This window comes from Myripristis murdjan, chromosome 23 (assembly GCF_902150065.1).
Source record: "Myripristis murdjan chromosome 23, fMyrMur1.1, whole genome shotgun sequence".
NCBI lineage: Eukaryota > Metazoa > Chordata > Actinopteri > Holocentriformes > Holocentridae > Myripristis > Myripristis murdjan.
In genome coordinates this window covers 26,657,207-26,680,726 of record NC_044002.1, presented here as the reverse complement: position 1 = coordinate 26,680,726, position 23,520 = coordinate 26,657,207, and the positions used below count along the sequence as shown (strand labels likewise).

Genomic DNA, 23,520 nt, shown 5'->3' with positions numbered 1-23,520 from the left:
GTTCAGCCCAGTCCAGAGTGAACTTCTGTGTTAAGACTGTTTTCCCAATGCCAGCCACTCCCTTTGTCATCACTGTTCTGATTGGTCCATCTCTTCCAGGTAAAGGTTTAAAGATGCCCTCACATGTGATTGGTGTTTCTGGTGTGTCTGGTTTCCTGGCTGCTGTTTCAATCCATCTGACCTCATGTTCCTCATTGAGCTCTCCACTCCCTCCCTCTGTGATGTACAGCTCTGTGTAGATCTGATTCAGAAGTGTTGGGTTTCCTGCTTTAGCAATCCCCTCAAACACACACTCACACTTCTTCTTCAGCTTAGATCTGAGTTCACGTTGGCAAAGAGCAGCAGGAGTTTCTGAATGAACAAAGAAAAAACAGAGAAATTCATTTCAGAAATGTCTGTATTTGCAGCCGAGTTCAGAAATGAAAATATTTCTATTTTCCCATCATTCCTCCTTTCCATCCTGTTGAAGGTGTTAAAATTCTCTTACTGCTCCACAGACGCTCAGCCAGCTCCTCCTGCTTCATTCTCCTCAGGAAGTGCAGTGTGATCTGCAGAAAATCCTCTCTGCTGCTCCTCCTCTGCTCTTCCTCCTCACCGTCCAACACCTCCTCATCCTCCCTCTGCCTCTCTAAGCATTCTGGGTAATCTGGACTCAGAGATCTCTGGATGTTTTTCAGCTCGTTCTTCACAAAGGTGACAATGTTCTCCTCCAGCAGCTGGAACAGAAAAACGTGACTAAAACTTCAGGTCTAAACTCTGGACACAAAATCAGACAGGAAACAAAAAACAAAAAAATCCAGCTTGCACAGATTGAAAGTCCTCACATTTTGGCTGCTATGAGCAGAATGGTTCTTCTAAAATTAGTGAGGAGCTGAAGTTAAAGGCTGGACATTTACACACCATAAATATGGAGGCCAGGTCTGTTTGATGCTGCTGGGCAGACTGACCACTGGGAACCTCTGAGCTCTGCTGGTGGACTCTGTGGACGACACACACACACACACACACACACACACACACACACACACACACACATCATTAAGGGTGTTGTGCTGTGTCATGAAAACTGCTGGCAGAAAATCAAGATGAAAATGTTGCTCTGATTATTGGATGTGATGTTTTGAAAGAGGAAACTCAACAGAGGATGAAGAGTCAAACTCATTTAATATCTTTTGACTGTGAAAATGATATCACCTTGGACCAGTAGAGTGCTGTCTGTCTTTGAAGTGTATAATTCGACCTATAGACCAGTCACTCCTCATGGACACACAGCTGGGTTCAGGGGGGGTCTGGTCTCTCCTGCTGGATCAGGATCAGATGAGATCAGACTTTATTGTCTCTCTTGACAGAAATTTGTCTTTTGAGAGAACACAGTTAACATAGCAGCATACAGCCTCTCCATACACACACAATGTATCCCTGTACATGTACAGTCAAACTACAGTTAACATACAGTTGCACACGCAGATCCATACACACCAGTACACATTGAAAATACTGCAGGCTCCCACACTAATACTGCACATTCCCCTGTTACCCATTCACTGCAGCAGATATTGCACGGCCTCCACCAAGACAGAAACATGAGGAACACACTGAAGGTCTCTGTGTCCTTATCTAAGGACTGTGAAGATGATACTAACAACTCCATCTGTTCTTCATCACCTTTTTCTTTTTTAAATTACCTTTTATCAGCAGAGTGGTGGCCATCTTTGAAGAGAATAGGTTGTTTCATAGACCAGACACTCCTCATGGACACACAGCTGGGTTTAGGTTCAGGTTCAGGTCCAGGGGGGTCTGGTCTCTCCTGCTGGACTGGGCTTCAACACAACACACACAGAGCTTTTCCTGTGAATAATGCTGCTGTGCTGATTTGCCTGCTGAGCTCTGAGATGGAGAACAGTCATGGACAGTCAGAGATCCTCATCTCACCTCTTAGCTTTGGTCTGGCTGTCATGTTCCCCAGACAGAGTGCTTTCAGAGGCAGGGAGCCCCTCCTCTCTCTCCTCACACACATCCATAGCCGAGCCGACACCTTGACACAAACACAGCGGCTCATTCATCACAACAAGCTTTCCATGACAGGATGTGTGCTGTCTTCCTGTCAGCACCATGTCACATATACAGAGTGGACGTAACACTCCAGCAGCCGCCCTTTACATCAAACCCACTGAGCAGCTTCATCTACAGAGGACTTTGAATCCTCTGGGACTCTTCACACTGTGGGAAAGGCTGAGGGAAAATTAGACTCTGATACTGTTTGGCAGTCAAGCTTATCCATGTTGACTACATACTTTCCAATGAAGTAAGCTGATATTAGAATTTGCACGGATAAAAAAACATGCAAGAAATTGTCGTATATTATAATTTTGTCCTCATTGTCAGGCATTAATGTTGAAAATTATGACAATAATACTGTCTCTTATTTTTCTGTTAAGAGAAAAAATAAGAGATGTTGACTGCAGATGCACCAAACATTCTTAACCATCCAAATCTGCTCTTCCCCAGGTGTGCAGGAAGATGGATTCCACCTGTTCATAAAATGGAGGTGTGTGTCTGACTGTTTTTTAACGTAAACCCCCTAAACCTAATGCCCCCTAAACCCTGTGTGCAAAATACTCTGCACACGTCCAAGAACTGAACAAGAACATGTCTGCAGAAGGAAAAAGAGCTTCAGCAGCTGAAATCCACCGTGGATCCTGACTGTTTGGTTCCGTTCAGACAATAAATATCTGAAGTGAAATGAAGAAAGAACTGAGAGCTGAGAAGATCACATTTGCTTAATAAACCAAAAAAAAAAAAAAAAAAAAAAGTGATTATTCAGCTTCATCATTGGTGTTACAGCAAAGTCAAAGATTCAACACAAATAAAATGAAAATGGTTCAATATTTATAATGGAGCCCAACAAGCACATTTCCCAAGCCGGGCGTTTCCATGCTGACGATGGCAGGAGGGCAGGACAGGTCCTGACGCCCCGACACCGACAGAGACGCTGTTCTGAAATGCTCTAAAATTAATTTGTTTAGACAATCATTTCTTAAATCCTGTTGTACTCAATAAGCTGTTTTTTTGTTGTTGTTGTTGTTGTTTTTTTTTGCTGTAACATAATCGAGCATTCAAGTGCATTCAAATATTTGTAAAAAAAGTCTTACTATAATAATCTATAATATAACATAATATAATATAATTACTATAAAACATCAAATGGACAGCAGATTTGTCGACTGCAACAGTGACAAATGTTTATCTGACCTTGGTAAGAGCGCTCTCAACTACTCATAAAATTTCCTCTCACCTAAAAGACGTACAAGCAAAAATAAGAAACCATGAGTGAAGCCCAGAAATCAGAACAAATCAAACAAATTGTGGATACAAACAAAAATAAGAGGAAATCTGCTTGTATATCGCTTCCTGAATCTGCAAAACATCAAAAGCACATTTTGACAGACATCACCGCCATCTTGTCATCCCAGTCTGCTCTCCAGTCGTCCAGTTGTAAAACACAATGTAGGAGCCTGTTCATCAAACATTTCTAATGATCCCTGGTCGGCTCTTTACCTGCTCAGTCACATCCACATCAAATCAAAGAGACTTTCAGCTTCACCTGGAGAGGAAACACAGAGAGAAAAGACGCTGCTTGTTCTATTGTGTCAGTCCTGGGAGTGTGAGTACTTTAGATCTGAAGGTGCAATAACTTCCTCATAACTTCAGTATCAAAGTCCACAAGTGTAATTTGATCATGATATAAAACTTTTGATCATAAAATATTAGGCACAGTAAACAGCCTTGTAAAATGAGACTCAACTCCAAGGACTTCCTTGTTTTTGCAAACTTACTTGGCAATAAAGATCTTCCTGATTCTGATTCTGATTTTGATATCATGAAGGAAAGTCTCAGTCAGTGAGGACAGCAACTTCCAAAGACAGACTGTAGCATTGTTTCTCTAAAAAAGGCTCTTTATTGCTAAAAACTAATGTGTTTTGACACGTTATCTTTCTCAAAGTACGTGATCCGCCTTCTCTCCCATTTGGTCAATAAATAATCAGCAACAGCCCTTTGACCTGAGATTTCAGCTATCAAAAATGTATAGCCTATTGCATAACACAAACACAATAAGCACTATATACAGTGCCACCAGAAAGTATTCACACCCCTTTCACTTTTTCCACATTTTGTTACGTTACAGACTTTTTCTAAAACCGATTTGAGTATAGTTTTCTTTTTAAAAATTTCTATGAAATAGAACATAATGAAAATGTGAAAACATGTTTTCAGACATTTTTGTAAATGTATTAAAAATGCAAACATTTAACCATAAAAGGTACATAAGTATTCACACCCTTTGCTATGACGCTCAAAATTGAGCTCAGGTGCCTCCAATTTCCACTGATCATCCTTGAGATGCTTCTACAACTTGATTGGAGTCCACCTGTGGTAAATTCAGCTGATTGAACATGATTTGGAATGGCACACACCTGTCTATATAAGGTCTCACAGGTGACAGTGCATATCAGAGCAGAAACCAAGCAATGAAGTCAAAAGAATTGTATGTAGACCTCCGAGACCGGATTGTGTCAAGGCACAAATCTGGGGAAGGATACAAAAAAAAAAATTCAGCAGCATCGAAGGTCCTGAAAAGCAGTGTGGTCTCCATTATTCAGAAATGGAAGAAGTTTGGAACCACCAGGACCCTCCCTAGATCTGGCTGCCTGACCAAACTGAGTAATTGGGGAAGAAGGGCCTCGGTCAGAGAGGTGACCATGAACCCCGTGGTCTCTAAGGCGGAGATCCAGTGTTCCTTTGTGGAGATAGCCACAACCATCTAGTAGGTCAACCACTGCTAATGTGCTTCACTAGACAGGCCTTTATGGTAGAGTGGCCAGACGGAAGCCACTGCTCACTAAAAGGCACATGGCAACCCGCTTGGAGTTTTCCAAAAAGCACCTTAAGGATTCTCAAACCAGGAGAAACAAAATTCTCTGGTCTGATGAAACCAAAATAGAACTTTTTGGCCTGAGCTCCAAGCGTCATGTGTATAGAAAAACAGACACTGCTCATCGCCTGGCTAACACCTTCCCTACTGTGAAGACTGGTGGTGGCAGCATCATGCTGTGGGGAGGTTTTTCTGCGACAGGAGCTGGGATACTAGTCCGCATAGAGGGAAAGATGACAGCAGCCAAATATAGAGAGATTCTTTAAGAAAACCTGCTCCAGAGTGCTCTGGAACTCAGACTAGGGCGACGACTCATCTTCCAACACGACGATGAGCCGAAGCTCACAGCCAAGATAACAATGGAGTGGCTTCAGGAGCAGTCTGTGAATGTCCTTGAGTGGCCCAGCAAGAGCCCGGACTTGAATCCAATTGAACATCTCTGGAAAGACCTAAAAATGGCTGTCTGCAGACGCTGCCCATCCAACCTGACTGAGCTTGAGAGGATCTGCAGAGAGGAACGGGAGAAAATGCCCAAAAACAGGTGTGCCAAGCTTGTAAAAACACCTCCACTTTGTCTCCTTATGCCATCTCTCCTGCTGCTGTTTCCTAATTTGATGCAAATGAATATTTTTATTTTTGCGTTACTCATATACATTTTTAGATCAGAGCAGTCTTGATTTAACGCCTCCTTCACTGATTCATGAAGCCTCTCAGGAGCTTCAACCTTTATGTTAAAGACACATACCAGTATCCAGCTGACAGATTTGAGGCAAAGTATGGAATATTTCATATATTAAATCATCTCTGTGTTTTGATGAAAACACAGAGGTGTGGCACCTGATTCTAAACAGGTCATTTCCCTCAGCAGCTGAGCGTCCTGTAGCTGCTGTAAAACCAACAGAGCTGCCATCATTTCTACAGAATGAACTACAACACATTCAGAAACTCTTTTCTTCACTCTGACCTTTTGATCAGGTCTATAATAATGAATTAACAAATGAATGAATTAATGAATTATTGATGAATTCATGAACTATTTTATAGAAACAGGCTGAACATGTTTTGGATTTGGAAGGGTGGGGGTGGGGGGGAATTATAATTAGTATTACAATTCTGCAGAAAGCAGCCATCTTCAGAAAGCCCTGAAGGCCAGCTGCTCCCACATGTGTATATTTCATCAATCAAATGTCTTGAGATCAAAATCACAAAACTGATGCTTGTTAACCCTACAAAGCCTGAACTATGACAGAATTGGCAGAAAAATCCATTTTTTCGAAATTGAACCCTTAATTTAGTCCTATAACAAAATATATATTGAAAAAAATTAAAAAACAAAATGTTATTGCACGACCTTTCTGGTGTATGATATATGATATGTACTTGAAGGGCCAATGGTATGGTCCAGGGTAAACAGGGGAAGTGTTCAAAGGTATACAACAGTATTTTGGTCAAGTATTGATAAAACTGAAAACGATAAACGGAATTTAAAATGTGTATCATATATGATACGAATGGCTTTATAGGGTTAAACATTGTGAGATATTGTTAAAATTGTTCTCCATGCCAGACATTCATGTTGAAAATTATTCATATTCAGATCTGCAGACCTTAAAAGCACATTCTGATTTTAAATTTGTAGATTTGTGCAGTCCTGATATTACCTCTGTCACTAATTCATCAACCCTCTGACTTCCCTCAATGTAAGCAGAAACCTATAAAAGACAACTATCAGTGTCCAGTTTACTGATTCTAAACAATACATGGAATATCTCACACCACAAATCAGCAAAACAAAACAATAAAACAACAAATTAAATGTATTAATATATATATAATACATGTTATAGTTACCAATAATACATGAGTAACATATTAAAACATATTAAACTCATAAGAACTGCACTTGAATCCAAACAGGTCACTTCCCTCAACAGCTGCACCTCCAGAATTGATATCATCTAAAATATAAACACGATCAGAAACTATCTGAATGTGTGGATTGTAATTATTGTTATAAAACCACAGCCAGCCGGCCAACCTGCACACATGCAATGGCCAGAAGAATCCACCAGAGGGCGTGCCGACACTGTCAGCACTCTACTGGCCTGGAGAGACTTTAACTCAGCCGGATATTTATTATTTCAGCTTTTGATCCAACAACAGCCACTCATCACATCTATTTATCATTCATTGTTTCATTTATCCATTTATTCATGTTGCATTTCTTTCTTTCTTCATTTATTTTTTATCAGATATGATTACACACATTTCTGATGCTGCAAAACTAAGCCTAGAGACTTAAGCTGACACTGCCTGAATACTGACCTGTTACACTTTTTTCAAACTCATTTTATACTGAGCTGTCACACACACCTGTAGAGGCAAATCCAACAAAATACTTCCATGTATGTCATGTACATGTTCATCAAGTCTTGTCAATAGCCTAATTAAAAGTCAAAGTCAAAGTCCCTAGAAAAAGTCAGTACCACAACAGACCAAATATACAGTACTTCCCATTAAACATAGCTGCATTACTGAAGCGGTAAGAAACTAAGTGAAAACAGTGGAGAAATTGATTTAAAAAAAACAAAACAAAAAAAAAAAACAGAGAAAACATGGAGTGCCCAAGTGTGTGCAGTGAGACTTGACGCCATCTCCCGTACACATTCCGATTCATCGTGCTGAGTGAGGTCATCTTGCAACGGACCAAGACTGCAGAGATTCAGATTTTGATCCAGTACTGGATGGCGAGCCCAGCCCACAAGATGCAGAACTTGTTGCATGCAGTGGGAAGGCTGTGAACTGAAGAATGCTCACATACTCACCATATTCATAAATGATCTGCCATGTGTATTAAAAGATACATGTATGGTTATGTACGCAGATGATTGTACATTGTATGCATCAGCAGGCAACACAAAGGAGCTTAACACAGTCCCTCAAAGAGAAATGAGTCTAGTGGCTACATGGGTGTCTGAAAACAGGCTTAAGTTAAACATCTCAAAAACCAAGAGTCTGCTGCTGGGATCCAAGCATGCTATGAGAAAGGATGAAACGCTACAGTTATCTGTTGAAGGAGTAGATATAGAGCAAGTTTGTGAAGCAAAGCTCTTGGGTGTTACACTGGATGGAACACTCTCATGGTCCACTCCTACCAACAATGTGGTAGCCAAAATGAGCAGAGGTATTTCCATCATCAGAAGGTGTCGTTAATTCCTGACAGAGGTTACTCTGAAGCAAGTAATACAATCATTAGTTCTCTCCCACCTTGATTATTGTCCATCTGTCTGGTCTAATGCCTCAAAGCAAGAGTTCAATAAGATCCAGCTTACTCAGGACAGAGCAGCCCGTCTAGCCCTGAACAGCTCAATGAGAGACAGTGTAGAAGGGATGCACACCAAGCTCTCAAGGCTGAAAGTAGAAGACAGACTGAACTGCAGCCTAATCTTATTTGTTAGAAACATACGTGTTGCACAAGAACCTATTTGCCTGTACTCACAGCTCACACGTGCACGTGATCAACATAACTACAATACAAGACATGCCTGCAGCAATAGCTTCACACCTCCTCATCCAAAATCCAGCCAAGAAAACTGTTAGATATAGAGCCATGTTATACTGGAACAAACTACCATTACATCTAACACAGATAACCAGTAAGGTAGGCTTTAAAAAGAAATTGAAAATACCAATGAGACAAAAAGAAATATGTTTGCATTAAAAAGCAGATAAGGTACACAATGAGATCCTCTGAGCGAAAGTCTGATCACTTCCATTGTATTTATTGCAATGAGATATATCTGGATATTTCGAAATGTAATGTTATTATGCAATATACAATGTTTGGGTAATGATATATTGAAATGTATTTTTTATTTAGTACTATACAGAATATACTGTTTGAGTACTGATATATTGAAATGTAATGTTTTATTATGTACTATATACACTGTATAATGTTATTTGTATGTTTGTATGTATGCATGTATGTATGTATTGTTTTTTTTTTTTTTTTTTTTTTTTTTTTTATGTGTGGACCCCAGGAAGATTAGTTGCTGCGGCAACAAATAACTAGACAGCATACATACCTTTATTCAAAGTCAGAGTGGCCAAAACCAAAACCTCATTTTTTCCTATGGACTCTGGTGTGAAGAGGCAGAAACTTGGCAGGCACCTGGCACTAATTAGGCCCCTGGAGTCTAAACTAAAAGTCTGACTGCTTCCAAACCTGTGCAGATGGAAAGAGGACGAAAATTCCTACAAAAGCATGTCATTTTTTTTTAATGTGACCAAGTTTCTGGCCGCTGTGAAGACTTGTTTAACACTTTTGGACTTTGGTGTGCTCTGCTCTGCTCTGCTCTCCCCTCTGCCTGGTCATGTGACTCACTCTAGCTGCCTGCAGGAATGCCAATACACACCCATGATAAAGCCTCAGAGGCAGCAGAAAACACTCTCAAACTTAAACTGCCATAGATCAAAAACAGCACAAGATGGAAAAAACTTGTAAATACGAGATTTGTAGATCAAGGTCTTGTGACACATTTAAACTTAAAATTAAGTCTGTCACTCAAACGGTGACCGAGCTGTGACGCCTCAAACAGGGGTGGGTTTTCTCCATTGGATTGAATGAGGATTTTTCTGTCTGGCTGCATTTTGCTCTGATCATGACACAGCTGCCACTACTCATGTCAAGCACACACTAGGACATCCTCGGCCTGTCCAACGCTGCTTGCAGCTTTAATTTTTTAATTTTTATTTTTTTAGTGTGCACACAGGGTTTATTGTTTTGGTTATTTTAGTGAATTGTCATTGCCACATTATACCTTGAATTCATATGGTTTATGGTTAATATACATTCAAAATTAATTCAAAGTCCACATCCATGTCCTCTGTCTCTATTTCATTATAGTAATCCAACTCAGGCTCCTGACATTCCTAGGTTTTCTGAGACTGGTCCAAATTCTTACAGTTGCTTTTATTATTATTATTCCTTACATTTAGCTAATCAGTGGTGCGTACTGGTTACACTGTAAAATCATCAAAGACAGAAAATCAGATGAATACACCTTAGCGACAGCAACAACAAAAAAATAAGAAACAAAAGAGAAAGAGGAAGAACGGAAGAAAAATGTCCATGTTCCTGTACTTGTGTGATGTTAGAGGTGACTCTCACTCCATCTGACACAGAGACACTGAGGAGTCATGTGACAAAACCCCAAACCCAAACCCAAAGGCCGGGTACAGAGGCTGAGTGAATGTGGAGGTGAAGGTGTGGAGGTGGATCAGTGTGTCAGAGGAGACGCTGTAGAAGGACAGAGAGCCAGCAGGCCAGTCCAGATACACTGCCACTCTGTGAGAGGAGGAGGGCACAGGGATGTTTAACCAGTAGTCGTTGTGACAGACAGAGAAATTTCCATCAGAGCAGCTCAGACACCAGGAGTTTTCGTTCTCTCCAAGCCTGCTGTCATCACCGCTTCCTGTCCTTCTGATTCCTCTGTAAGTCACTGCGATATTAACCTCTCCTTTCCTCTCGACCTCCCAGTAACAGTGACCAGTCAGACCATCTCTACACAGGATCTGTGGCCAGTAGTCAAACCTCTCTGGGTGATCAGGATATGGCTGCTCCCCTTCCTCTGCTGCCACCTTCCTGTTGTCCTCAGGCAGGACGAGGTGTCTGTGTGCTGTGTTTGTGTCCAGTTTGAGTTCACAAGAATCTGATGAAGAGAACGAGACACAAAACACCAGCAGATTTTTATCTAACACACCTGTTGTCTTTATTATCTGTTGCTTTATTAACAGTTTCAAGTCAATCATTGGACACATTCATGATGCTAGAGCTGTTATATGGAAATGAAAATTTTATGTTTTATGGTAAATACTTTTTTTTTTTTCTTTTTTTTTTTTTGTATTCAGCGCAGACGTACCGGTGTGTAACATCAAGCTAACGGAAACGATAAAGTTCTGAACAACCTGTTGCATTACGCAAGCGTTGCTAGTACGGAAGCCGAGAGGGCCATTCTCCTCGCGATTGTAGCCGAAGAACTGTCTGAGCAGGACATTACTTTACATGGATCATTAACTATAGGGGTACTGCAATACATTCAATGTCCACTAAGAAAAAAACAGTTATTGTTAAACATTGTTTCCAAGATTTGTACCTTAGGCCTACACAAATGAGTTTTAAGTTATAAGTTGAATAAAAGCTGCCATATTATTGAAAAAAAAAACATACAAACAAAAAAAAAACAAAAAACAAAAAAAAAAAACTATGTCTGATTTATCAGCACAGTTAACACATAGGCTACATACTACTACATACTACCTACTTTTACCTCTTCAAATGATGGGTAATATTTGAAACATAGGCTGCACTAATATAGCGACTTGGAAGCCATAATGGAGCACTATCATTTTAAATCGCACAGGCTTAAATACAGGCTGATGCTGATTGGATAACACCTGTGACACGCCCACAAAATGGAGGAAAACTACCTGTGAGGCATATTGCTCTCTGTTACAAAACGTTACGACCAAACAGATCATTCAACGAGACAACGCCACACAAGGTTACGTATCGTAACGCCGCTGAATACACCCCTGTTTCCCTTGGGCCTGCCCACAAGCTCTTTGACTGGCTCTTTCTTGCTAATGTGTGATTGGCCGTCCCCGCTGTCACTCCATCTGGTTGTAAACAGCGCCTGGACTTGCTCACCGGTGAAAAAAAAGAGGTGAAAAAGCGTTGCGCATCACCGGCGTTTAGCTCGTTAGCCAGGAGTCCGTCTTCATCTGCCACTGTAAGACCAATGATCAAAGACAACATGTGCTTGGAAGCTTTGGCTAAGTGGATTGTTAAATGTTAATAGTTAACCATTCTGTGGTCTTTGAGTCAAATTCACTTTTCTTCTCTCACTTTTCTTTTATATTTAAGATTTGATTTTCTTCCATATAACTGCCTGAAAATGGCAGATGGTTCTCTGTTACACTCACTTCAAATAAAATTGATGATCACTACTTGCATTGAATTATGGATATTTTTTTCAATTTCTCCCCTCCTGTGATATTCCCTGGTCAATTTGATCCGCCTGTCACTGGGTGGTGCTGGGTGGTGGTCCAAACATTTGAAATGATTGCATTTCATTTTCACATATACCAGTCTGCGATAATCCATGCATTTATATGCCTGAGTTTAACTATAATCTAAATAATTCAGAATTTCTGCTTATTTTTACTCAAAAATGAGGTATTACATTTTATGTAAATGAGGTCTATTGACCATACATTCCAAAAATAAGTGTAAAATTGGTGGTAATGAGTTGGAGTGAAGTTGACTAACAAGGTCAAACACAGAATTGGGTGATAATTTTATACTATATGCTTTACAACCAGTCAAACCACAAAGGGAACAGTGAACTACAAGGAGATCAGTGAAATGAAAAATAACAATAGAAAACTAGAAGAACTACTGGAAAACACAGTGTACTGAAAGAGTTTGAGTTTTACTAAAAAGTTTATTTTTGTGCATACCTGTGTCTGTGAATTTTCTCTATAACAACTTTGTATTTAAAAGCCACTAGGCTGTAGTTGTATACATATTTTGAACTTCATATTGCTTTGAGGTGTAGGGTAGATGTCATGGCACTGTTCAAGCAGTTCAACTTTGTGGACTTCAGTTGTCATCAAATGAATAAAAATTAAATTGACAAAATTTAAACAGCCAAATGAGGATCAGGGAATAAAGACGGTGTTTGTTCTTGTGCAGCAACTAAATGATTTTTGGTTCAACATTAAAAGCAGCTGAGAACAAACAGCAGAAGCTGCAGCTGCACCATCTAAACAGCTGAATGTTTGCTGCTTTGTGTTCAGGAGTCAAACTAAATCCACACTTACACTTCCTCAGACCTGGTTTCAACCTCTGCTGTCCACCATGGTCCACCCTGGAGGAAGAAACAGAGTCAGAGCAGCAGATTCTCTTTGAGGATCTGTGAGCCACTTCCTTTCTTTGTCATCAAGCCTCGTAGGAGAGTCTGATTGGTCTGCAGTGAAAGACCCAGGAGGAAGCGCAGGAACAAGTCCAGGTGTCCATTTGGACTCTGTAAGGCCTTGTCCACAGCACTTTGGAGGAGGTGTTTTTGTTTTATTTTGGATTTCTTTAACACTGTAGACCACCTGGATGTTGATTTTTGTGTCAACAGATTGTCTCCAGAGTTGATGAAAGTCACAGACATAAAGAGCAGCCAGAAACTCCTGAAGGCTCAAATGGACGAAGCAGAAAACCTTGTCCCGGTGCAGCCCATGCTCCTCTTTAAAGATCTGTGTGAACACTCCTGAGTACACTGAGGCTGCTCTGATATCAATGCCACACTCTGCCAGGTCTGCTTCATAGAAGATCAGGTTGCCTTTCTCCAGCTGCTCAAAAGCCAGTTTTCCCAGAGACAGGATCATCTCCCTGGTCTCTGGAGTCCAAAGTGGATCTGTCTCAGCTCTCCCATGATACTTGATGCTCTGCAATTTGGACTGAACCAGCAGGAAGTGGATGTACATCTCAGTCAGGGTCTTGGGGAGGTCTCCTCCCTCACTGGTTTTCAACATGTCCTCCAGAACTGTAGCAGTGATCCAGCAGAAGACTGGGATGTGGCACATGATGTGGAGGCTTCGTGACGTCTTGATGTGGAAGATGATTCTGCTGGCCTGCTCCTCATCTCTGAATCTCTTCCTGAAGTATTCCTCCTTCTGGGGGTCAGTGAAGCCTCTCACCTCTGTCACCATGTCAACACACTCAGGAGGGATCTGATTGGCCGCTGCGGGTCGTGTGGTTATCCAGAGGCGAGCAGAGGGAAGCAGGTTCCCCTTGATGATGTTTGTCAGCAGAACGTCCACTGAGGTGGACTCTGTAACATCAGTCAGGATCTGGTTGTTGTTGAAGTCCAGAGGAAGTCGACACTCATCCAGACCGTCAAAGATCAACACAACCTGGAACTGCTCAAACCTGCTGATTCCTGCTTCTTTGGTCTCAGTGAAGAAGTGATGAACAAGTTCCACCAAGCTCAACTTTCTCCCTCTCAGCAGATTCAGCTCTCTGAAAGTGAATGGAAATGTGAAGTGGACATGCTGGTTGGCTTTGTGTTCAGCCCAGTCCAGAGTGAACTTCTGTGTTAAGACTGTTTTCCCAATGCCAGCCACTCCCTTTGTCATCACTGTTCTGATTGGTCCATCTCTTCGAGGTAAAGCTTTAAAGATGTCCTCACATCTGATTGGTGTTTCTGGTGTGTCTGGTTTCCTGGATGCTGTTTCAATCCATCTGACCTCATGTTCCTCATTGAGCTCTCCACTCCCTCCCTCTGTGACGTACAGCTCTGTGTAGATCTGATTCAGAGGTGTTGGGTTTCCTGCTTTAGCAATCCCCTCAAACACACACTCACACTTCTTCTTCAGCTTCGATTTGAGTTCACGTTGGCAAAGAGCAGAGAGAGTTTCTGAATGAACAAACAAACAAACAAACAGAGACATTCATTTCAGAAATGTCTGGATTTGCAGCCGAGTTTAGAAATGAAAATATTTCCATTTTCCCATCATTCCTCCTCTCCATCCTGTTGAAGGTGTTAAAATTCTCTTACTGCTCTGCAGACGCTCAGCCAGCTCCTCCTGCTTCATTCTCCTCAGGAAGTGCAGTGTGATCTGCAGAAAAGCCTCTCTGCTGCTCCTCCTCTGCTCTTCCTCCTCACCGTCCAACACCTCCTCATCCTCCCCCTGCCTCTCTAAGCATTCTGGGTAATCTGGACTCAGAGACCTCTGGATGTTTTTCAGTTCGTTCTTCACAAAGGTGACGATATTCTCCTCCAGCAGCTGCAAAAGAAAAACATGTGACTAAAACTTCAGTTCGAAACAAAATCAGACAGGAAACAAACAAACAAAAAACAAAAAAATCCAGCTTACACAGATTGAAAGTCCTCACATTTTGGCTGCTCTGAGCAGAATGGTTCTTCTAAAATTAGTGAGCAGCTGAAGTTAAAGGCTGTACATTTACACACCATAAATGTGGAGGCCAGGTCTGTTTGGCAGACTGACCACTGGGAACCTCTGAGCTCTGCTGGTGGACTCTGTGAAGGACACACACACACACACACACACACACACACACACACACACACACACACACACACACACACACACACCATTAAGGGTGTTGTGCTGTGTCATGATAACTGCTGGCAGAAACTCAAGATGAAAATGTTGCTCTCATTATTGGATGTAATGTTTTGAAAGAGGAAACTCAACAGAGGATGAAGAGTCAAACTCATTTTAGATCTCATGACTGTGAAAATGATATCACCTTGGACCAGTAGAGTGCTGTCCATCTTTGAACAGTATTCTTTGTTCCATAGAGCAGTCACTCCTAATGGACACACAGCTGGGTTTAGGTTCAGGTTCAGGTTCCGGGGGGTCTGGTCTCTCCTGCTGGACTGGGCTTCAACACACACACACAGAGCTTTTCCTGTGAATAATGCTGCTGTGCTGGTTTGCCTGCTGAGCTCTGAGATGGAGAACAGTCATGGACAGTCAGAGATCCTCATCTCACCTCTTAGCTTTGGTCTGGCTGTCATGTTCCCCAGACAGAGAGCTTTCAGAGGCAGGGAGCCCCTCCTCTCTCTCCTCACACACATCCATAGCCGAGCCGACACCTTGACACAAACACAGCGGCTGATTGATGACAACAAGCTTTCCATGACAGGATGTGTGCTGTCCTCCTGTCAGCACCATGTCACATATACAGAGTGGACGTAACACTCAGAGCAGCCGCCCTTTACATCAAACCCACTGAGCAGCTTCATCTACAGAGGACTTTGAATCCTCTGGGACTCTTCACACTGGGAAAGGCTGAGGGAATATTAGACTTTTTATATTGTTTGGATCAATTGTGTCAACAATATAAAAAATGTACTTCAGTCAAGCTCATCCAAGCTGTCTGACTAGTTGCATCCTTTTAATTTAAACTATGAAATGAGTTGAGATTACATTCTAACTTGCACTCATGTTTGTCACCACTAAAAATAACAATTTTGTCCTCAGTGTCAGGCATAAATGTTGATAATCAGGACACAATGAATATTCAGATGTGCAGACATCAAAAACACATTTTGACAGACGTCACCACCATCTTGTCATCCCAGTCTGCTCTCCAGTCCTCCAGTTCTAAAACACAATGTAGGAGCCTGTTCCACTAATGATCCCTGGTCGGCTCTTTACCTGCTCAGTCACATCCACATCAAATCAGAGAGACTTTCCAGCTTCACCTGGAGAGGAAACACAGAGAGAGAAGACGCTGTGTTGTTTTCCTGCGTCTGTCCTGAGAGTGTGAGCACTTTAGATCTGAAGGTGCAACAACATCTTCATAACTTACATATCAAAGTCCACAAGTTTAGATCATAAAATATCAGGCACAGTAAACACCCTTGTAAAATAAGACTCAACTAAATTTTCAGTCCATGAGCACAGCAAATTTTAAAGAAATATTTCAACATTATTTCTCTTAAAAATGTTCTCTTGTTACAAGTTAATGTGTGTTGACATATTATATTTCTCAAAGTATTTGTTCCACCTTATCTCCCTTTGGGTTAATAAATGATCAAAAGCAGCCCTTAAGCCTGGAAAGTCACATATCTTTCATTATTATTATTATTATTATTATTGTTGTTGTTGTTGTTGTTGTTGTTGTTGTTGTTGTTGTTGTTGTTATTGTATGACACACACACAGCCACACAGCAGAATAAATACTGCAAGGCCTTCAAGGCTACAGGCAGTGTGTCCATAGAGGACACTCCAGTGGACAGATGTAAAATGTCTCTGGGTGTGATGTGTGTCCTCCTCAGTCTCAATCTCCACCAGAGACCTGGGACTTTGAGCTTCTTCAGGATCTCAGCTGTTCTGAACTCTGCACTCTTCTGGACTCAGATCTCACTTGTTGTTCTTGGACTCTGTTGGAGTCCCGAGTGCTCCCATCACCACCGGGACTCTTTGGCCTTCACTTCTCACATCTTCTCCAGCTCCTCTTCCACTCCCTGGTTCTTCTCCAGCTTCTCATATTCCTTCTTCTTCACGTTGTCCTCACCTGATTTCATTTGGTTTGAGCTAACTAACCTGAACCTCCAGGCTACACCCTCCTCCTTCCAGCATCTTCCCAGAGGTCAGCAGGTCTCACTGTTGGTGAAGATGGTCAAAACACCTCCACTTTGTCTCCTTATCCCATCTCTCCTGCTGCTGTTTCTTCATTTGATGCAAATGAATATTTTTATTTTTACGTTACTCATATACATTTTTAGATCAGAGCAGTCCTGATTTAATGCCTCCTTCACTGATTCATGAAGCCTCTCAGGAGCTTCAACCTTTACATTAAAGACACAGCATCTCAGCAGTGTCCAGCTGACAAATTCAAGGCAAAGTATGGAATATTTCATATATTAAATCATCTCTGTGTTTTAATGAAAAACATGTTAAACTCATAAGTGTGGCACCTGATTCTAAACAGGTCATTTCCCTCAGCAGCTGAGCATCCTGTAGCCACTGTAAAACCAAGAGCTGCCATCATTTCTACAGTATGAACTGCAACACATTCAGAAACTCTTTTCTTCACTCTGACCTTTTGATCAGGTCTATAATAATGAATTAACAAATGAATGAATGAATGAATTATTGATGAATTCATGAATTATTATTTTAAACAATCTGAGCATTGGATTTTTTGGGGGTAATCAGTTCATTTCTAAATGGGTGGATTATAATTAGTGTTATAATTCTGCAGAAAGCAGCCATCCAGCCATCTTCAGAAGCCCTGAAGGCCAGCTGCTCCCATGTGTATATTTCACCAATCAAATGTCTTGAGATCACAAACACAAAACTGACACTTAAACATTGTGAGATATTGTAAAAATTGTCCTCCATGCCAGACATTAATGTTGGAAATTATAACACAATTCATATTCAGATCCGCAGACTTCAAGAGCACATTCTGATTTTAAATGTATAGATTTGTGCAGTCACTAATTCATCAACCCTCCGACTTCCCTCGACGTAAGCAGAAACCTATAAAAGACAACTATCAGTGTCCAGTTTACTGATTGAAAACAACACATGAAATATCTCACACCACAAATCAGCAAAACAAAACAATAAAACAACAAATTAAATGTATTAATATAGATAATACATGTCATAGTTATTAATAATACATGTAACATATTAAAATATATTAAACTCATAAGAACTGCACTTGAATCCAAACAGGTCACTTTCCTCAACAGACGCACCTCCAGAATTGATATCACCTAAAATACAAACACGATCAGAAACTCTATTTGAATGTGTGGATTCTAATTATTGTTATAAAACCACAGCCAGCCGGCCAACCTGCACACATGCAATGGCCAGAAAAATCCACAAGAGGGCGTGCCGACACTGTCAGCGCTCTGCTGGCCTGGAGAGACTTTAACTCAGCTGGATATTTATTATTTCAGCTTTTGATCCAGCTGTTCATCACATCTATTTATCATTCATTGTTTCATTTATCCATTTATTCATGTTGCATTTCTTTCTTTCTTCTTTTATTCATTTATTTTATTTTAATCAGATATGATTACACACATTTCTGATGCTGCAAAACTAAGCCTAGAGCCTGAAGATGACACTGCCTGAATACTGACCTGTTACACTTTTTCAAATTCATTTTATACTGACCACACACACCTGTAGAGGCAAATCCAACAAAATACTTCCATGTATGTCATGTACCCTACATGTTCATCAAGTCTTGTCAATAGCCTAATTAAAAGTAAAAGTCAAATTCCCAAGAAAAAGTCAGTACCACAACAGACCAAATATACAGTACTTCCCATTAAACATAGCTGCATTACTGAAGAAAACTGGGCAAAGGAGAGCCCACATGCCCCGCCGGAACGTTTGCTGCCGGGTACACCATGGACTCCTGGGAGAGGTGGAGGGTGATGTGCCTGTCGATCCTTTCCGTTGAGGATGCTGAGGACATCTACATGATTGGATTTATGATAACAGGATTTCTGCTGATTGGTACTGGTTGATTCCTGATTTATCGCAAAGTTCAGAGGGTGTTGGCAGCACTTTTGGCTCTGGAGAAGCTGCCAGCCATGATCGAAGGTTTGAGCCGAGCCACCAACACTCAGACTCATGCGTTGCTGGAATCAATTCGCGAATTGATTCACAAGCAGGAAGAAATTCCTGGACTTTTACGCCAGTTTGGTGACAACTAAGAGAAGTTGGGAGCTCGTCTCTGAGGTTTGTGTCATATTTTGGATTATTCGGAATCACTGAGAGAACCACAGAGACTTAAGGCTGATGGAAATTGCAGAGTCAGCCTGACCCAAAACAATCACCTTATCTACAATTCGGTTGTAGATAAGGTCTTCACTTTTCTCCTGGATGGTTATGCAGACTGCCGCTCTCCCCACTGGCGGTTCTGGGGAGGGGCCAGCAGGGGCCAGTGCCCCCGTAACACTGAGTCTGGACCCCGCTGTGGCCCCCCCTCCGAACAAAGATTATAGGCTACATTGTGATAGCGCGCGGTTTGGGCCGCGCTCTGCTCTGGGTACGGCGCACATAGATCTATGACGTCGCAGAGCAGCGTGCACACGCGTGTAGAGTAGGGCGCACGCATGCACGGCGTGCACGTATGTGGCGCTGATTGCTACGCGACTGAAACAGACGCTAGGAAGTAGTTTTCCGTTCTGGCGCAATTTTTCTCAGGCGGACAATGCAGCAGCTTCGGATGCACCATGTAAACAGGCAAATACATTCTTTAATTTATGAATTAGCTGAACTAATGCTTCGTAATAAATTATGTTACATGAACGGAGGCTGTATTTTTTCTCATTTCACCTGATTTCACCTGTTATCTGTTGTGTGTGTGTGTGACTTCACATGCAATTTTATAATAAATGTATGACTATACTGCATTGTCTTTGCAAGAGTAGTGCATATCTCATGATGTCAATCATCTAGATTTCTAAATATAAACGCAGACCGGTGCGCTCCGCGATCACATACACAATGAATGGCTGCGCCGGCCGAGGTCTGCGCCGTGTGTGTGCTTTGTGAAAGCCGCTTTAGAGCGTTGCACCACTGGAAACGGCAGTCAGTTTTGTTGATCTACAGTGAAAACGGCGAGCTCGAAAAGTTACCAAACACCCGACGAGAGGCAGTCAGAAGCAAGAAACGACTACCACGAATAATAATTTATTGTTACAAGGTAACAATAAGCTTTTAGAGTGTAAATATGATGATGATTTATTAATGGAGATGATAAGAAGACAGTGGTGTAATGAAGATGTGATGATGTTGATGAACCTGCCTGATAAAGACTTTAGAAGCAGGAGTTTGTACTAAGTGAGGAGTTTGTCTGTACTAAGGTTACACTGAAAAATAGGATATTTCCATTGTCTCTGTCTCTTATATTTGTGTCTCAAATGTGATACTTTGAACCATTCAATTTGGTTACAATGGGTTATCACTAGTTTTATGGGGGGAAAAAATCAGATATAATTTTGAATCTTTGTCTTTTTTGCCCCAGGTTGAATGTGCCCCTCTGACAAAACCCCTGGCCCCAGCCAGGCCCCTCCAGTAAAATTGGTCTAGAACCGCCACTGGCTCTCCCCCCTCCCTCCCCATCACCCATCTTCCACCTGGGATCTTCAACTCTGTGCAGACTCGCAAGGCCGTCTTTCGGGCAACGACTTGGGGTTGTCATCTTATCAGACGCCAGAGACAATGCTGAGACTGTAACAGCGAAGAAGCTCTTGGATTTACGCACACACACACACACACAAGGTCACACCAGCACTCACATCCCTGGAACTCAACGCCTTCATTGAGCCCCCCCCCCCTCCCGTCACGAGGCAGTTGGTGGGTGCGGATGCACCGTAGTGGCTGCGTAGCCCCACGTCTGTGCTGGGACACCTCCCCCTCCCCCAATCCCTTCCTCCTTCCACATGTGCAATGTCTCGAGTCATGTTGTAATGTTTTTACATGTGCTTATTGTGCTGGGGTGTTTTTTTTTTTCCAAATGCCATGTTGTACTCCCTTAGGAGCCCAGTTTGACATTTGACCTTTTTTTCTCCCCCCTCTTAATGTACCCCTATTACATCTGACGTAACGGTGCGCCGCACACGCTGGCTGCCGCCGAAGTTCTTCTTATCTTGTAAACCCCTGTATTGTTATGTCTTTTGTTTTTCTTGGAGGGGATGTAACTTAAAGAAATTTCGATATACAGTCCTCTGTTATAATGACAAATAAAAGCAATTTGAATCTGAATCTGAAATCTGAATCTGAAGTGGTAAAAAACTAAGTGAAAACAGTGGAGAAATTAATTTTAAATTAAAAAAAAAAAAAAAAAAAAAAACAGAGAAAACGCGGAGTGCCCAAGTGTGTGCAGTGAGACTTGACGCCACTTCCTGTGCACATTCTGATTCATCGTGCTGAGTGAGGTCATCTTGCAACGGACCAAGACTTCAGAGATTGAGATTTTGATCCAGTACTGGATGGCGAGCCCAGCCCACAAGATGCAGAACTTGTTGCTTGCAGTGGGAAGGCTGTGAACTGAAGAATACTTACATATTCCACACCAACATCAAGCGTGGTAGGGTTGAACTGTACACACACATACACATAGCTCTGACAGACAGCATACATACCTTTCTTCATACGTTCCTAAACTGGAGTGGGAGTGAGAACTGTGACTCTTACAAAGACATTTAACAATTCCCTGAGTCTTTATTATTTTCTTTACTGTGCACACAGGGTTTATTGTTTTGGTGAATTGTAATTGCCACATTGTACCTTGAATTCAGATGGTTTATGGTAATTATACATTCGAAATCCACACCCATGTCTTCTGTCTCTATTTCATTATAGTAATCGAACTCAGGCTCCTGACGTTCCTAGGTTTTCTGAGACTGCTCCAAATTCTCACAGTTGCTTTTATTATTATTATTCCTTACATCTAGCTAATCAGTGGTGTGTAGCCTACTGGTTACACTGTCAAATCATCAAAGACAGAAAATCAGATGAATACACCTTAGCATGGATGAAATTTTGATTTCAGAAGTGGGGGGGGACACAACTGACTTGAGTACGGCGGTGGGGGGCGGGGGGGTTTGAACTGCTTGAGGACCAAAACTGCCATTTGAAAAAGTGGAGGGGACATGTCCCCCCCCCCAAATTACGTCCGTGCACCTTACCAACAGCAACAACAGACAAAAAGAAGCAAAAGAGAAAGAATGAAAGAAATATGTCCATGTTCTTATACTTGTGTGATGTTAGAAGTGTTTCTCCACACAGGAGGCAACTCTCACTCCATCTGACACAGAGACACTGAGGAGTCATGTGACCAAAGCCCAAAGGCCGGGTACAGAGGCTGAGTGAATGTGGAGGTGAAGGTGTGGAGGTGGATTAGTCTGTCAGAGGAGACGCTGTAGAAGGACAGAGAGCCAGCAGGCCAGTCCAGATACACTGCCACTCTGTGAGAGGAGGAGGGGACAGAGATGGGTGTCCAGTAGTCGTTGTGACAGACAGCGAAACTTTTATCAGAGCAGCTCAGACACCAGGAGTTTTTGCTGTGTCCAAAACTGCTGTCATCATCACCTCTTCTCCTGCTGATTCCTCTGTAAGTCACTACGATATTAACCTCTCCTTTCCACTCGACCTCCCAGTAACAGCGACCAGTCAGACCATCTCTACACAGGATCTGTTTCCAGCAGTCAAACCTCTCTGGGTGATCAGGATATGGCTGCTCCTCTCTCACTCTTATCACCTTCCTGTTGTCCTCAGACAGGACGAGGTGTCTGTTTGCTGTGTTTGTGTCCAGTTTGAGTTCATAGGAATCTGATGGAGAGAACAAGACACAAAACACCAGCAGATTTTTATCTAACACACCTGTTGTCTTTATTATCTTTTGCTTTATTAACAGTTTCCAGTCAATCATTTGACACGTTCATGATGCCAGAGCTGTTTATATGGAAATGATTTTTTTTAAAAAATGTTTTATGGTAAATATTTTTTATTGTAAATATTGTAAATATTGCAAATATTATTGTAAATATGACATTTTCTATTGAAAACTTAATGGAATGTTTAACAATTGAAATTGAAAATAACAAATCAAAAAATATCTTAATTAGTTGCATTTATTGAACTCCAGGTTCCTGCATAGATCAGTTTAACAAGAAAATTCTTGAGTTATTTCAGCATCAGGGTCATAAGTTGACATGGGTTTGTGGTGACTTCAACACTGATTTGTTAAAATTTAATGAGCACGCAAAAACCAAAGAATTTGTTGAATCAATGTTTAGTTTGAATTTCTACCCATTAATTGTAAGGCCCAGTAGAATTACTACTGATAGTGCGACATTGATTGATAATATATTTGTAAACCAAACGGGTGTAAGAGCAAAAAGTGGGCTTTTGGTGACCGATATTACTGACCATTTGCCTGTTTTTGTTGTGATGGACATGAGAAAGGATGATGAAATATTTCTAAGAATGGAAAGAAACAATTATAGTGTGAGAGA

The 23,520-nt window shown here is 41.5% G+C and overlaps 1 protein-coding gene across 1 annotated transcript in view; it reads right to left on the bottom strand.

The window, feature by feature from the left end:
- Positions 1 to 10,102: 10,102 nt before the first annotated feature.
- The window catches only part of LOC115355186 (NLR family CARD domain-containing protein 3-like), a 66,822-nt gene continuing 53,404 nt past the window's right edge, over positions 10,103 to 23,520 (bottom strand). The window contains exons 10-12 of the mRNA XM_030045892.1: positions 14,179 to 14,202; positions 12,821 to 12,867; positions 10,103 to 10,647 (exon numbers count right to left, since the gene is read on the bottom strand). Of these exons, the coding sequence (XP_029901752.1) occupies positions 10,103 to 10,647; positions 12,821 to 12,867; positions 14,179 to 14,202 (616 nt within the window). The remainder of the gene's footprint in view (positions 10,648 to 12,820; positions 12,868 to 14,178; positions 14,203 to 23,520) is intronic.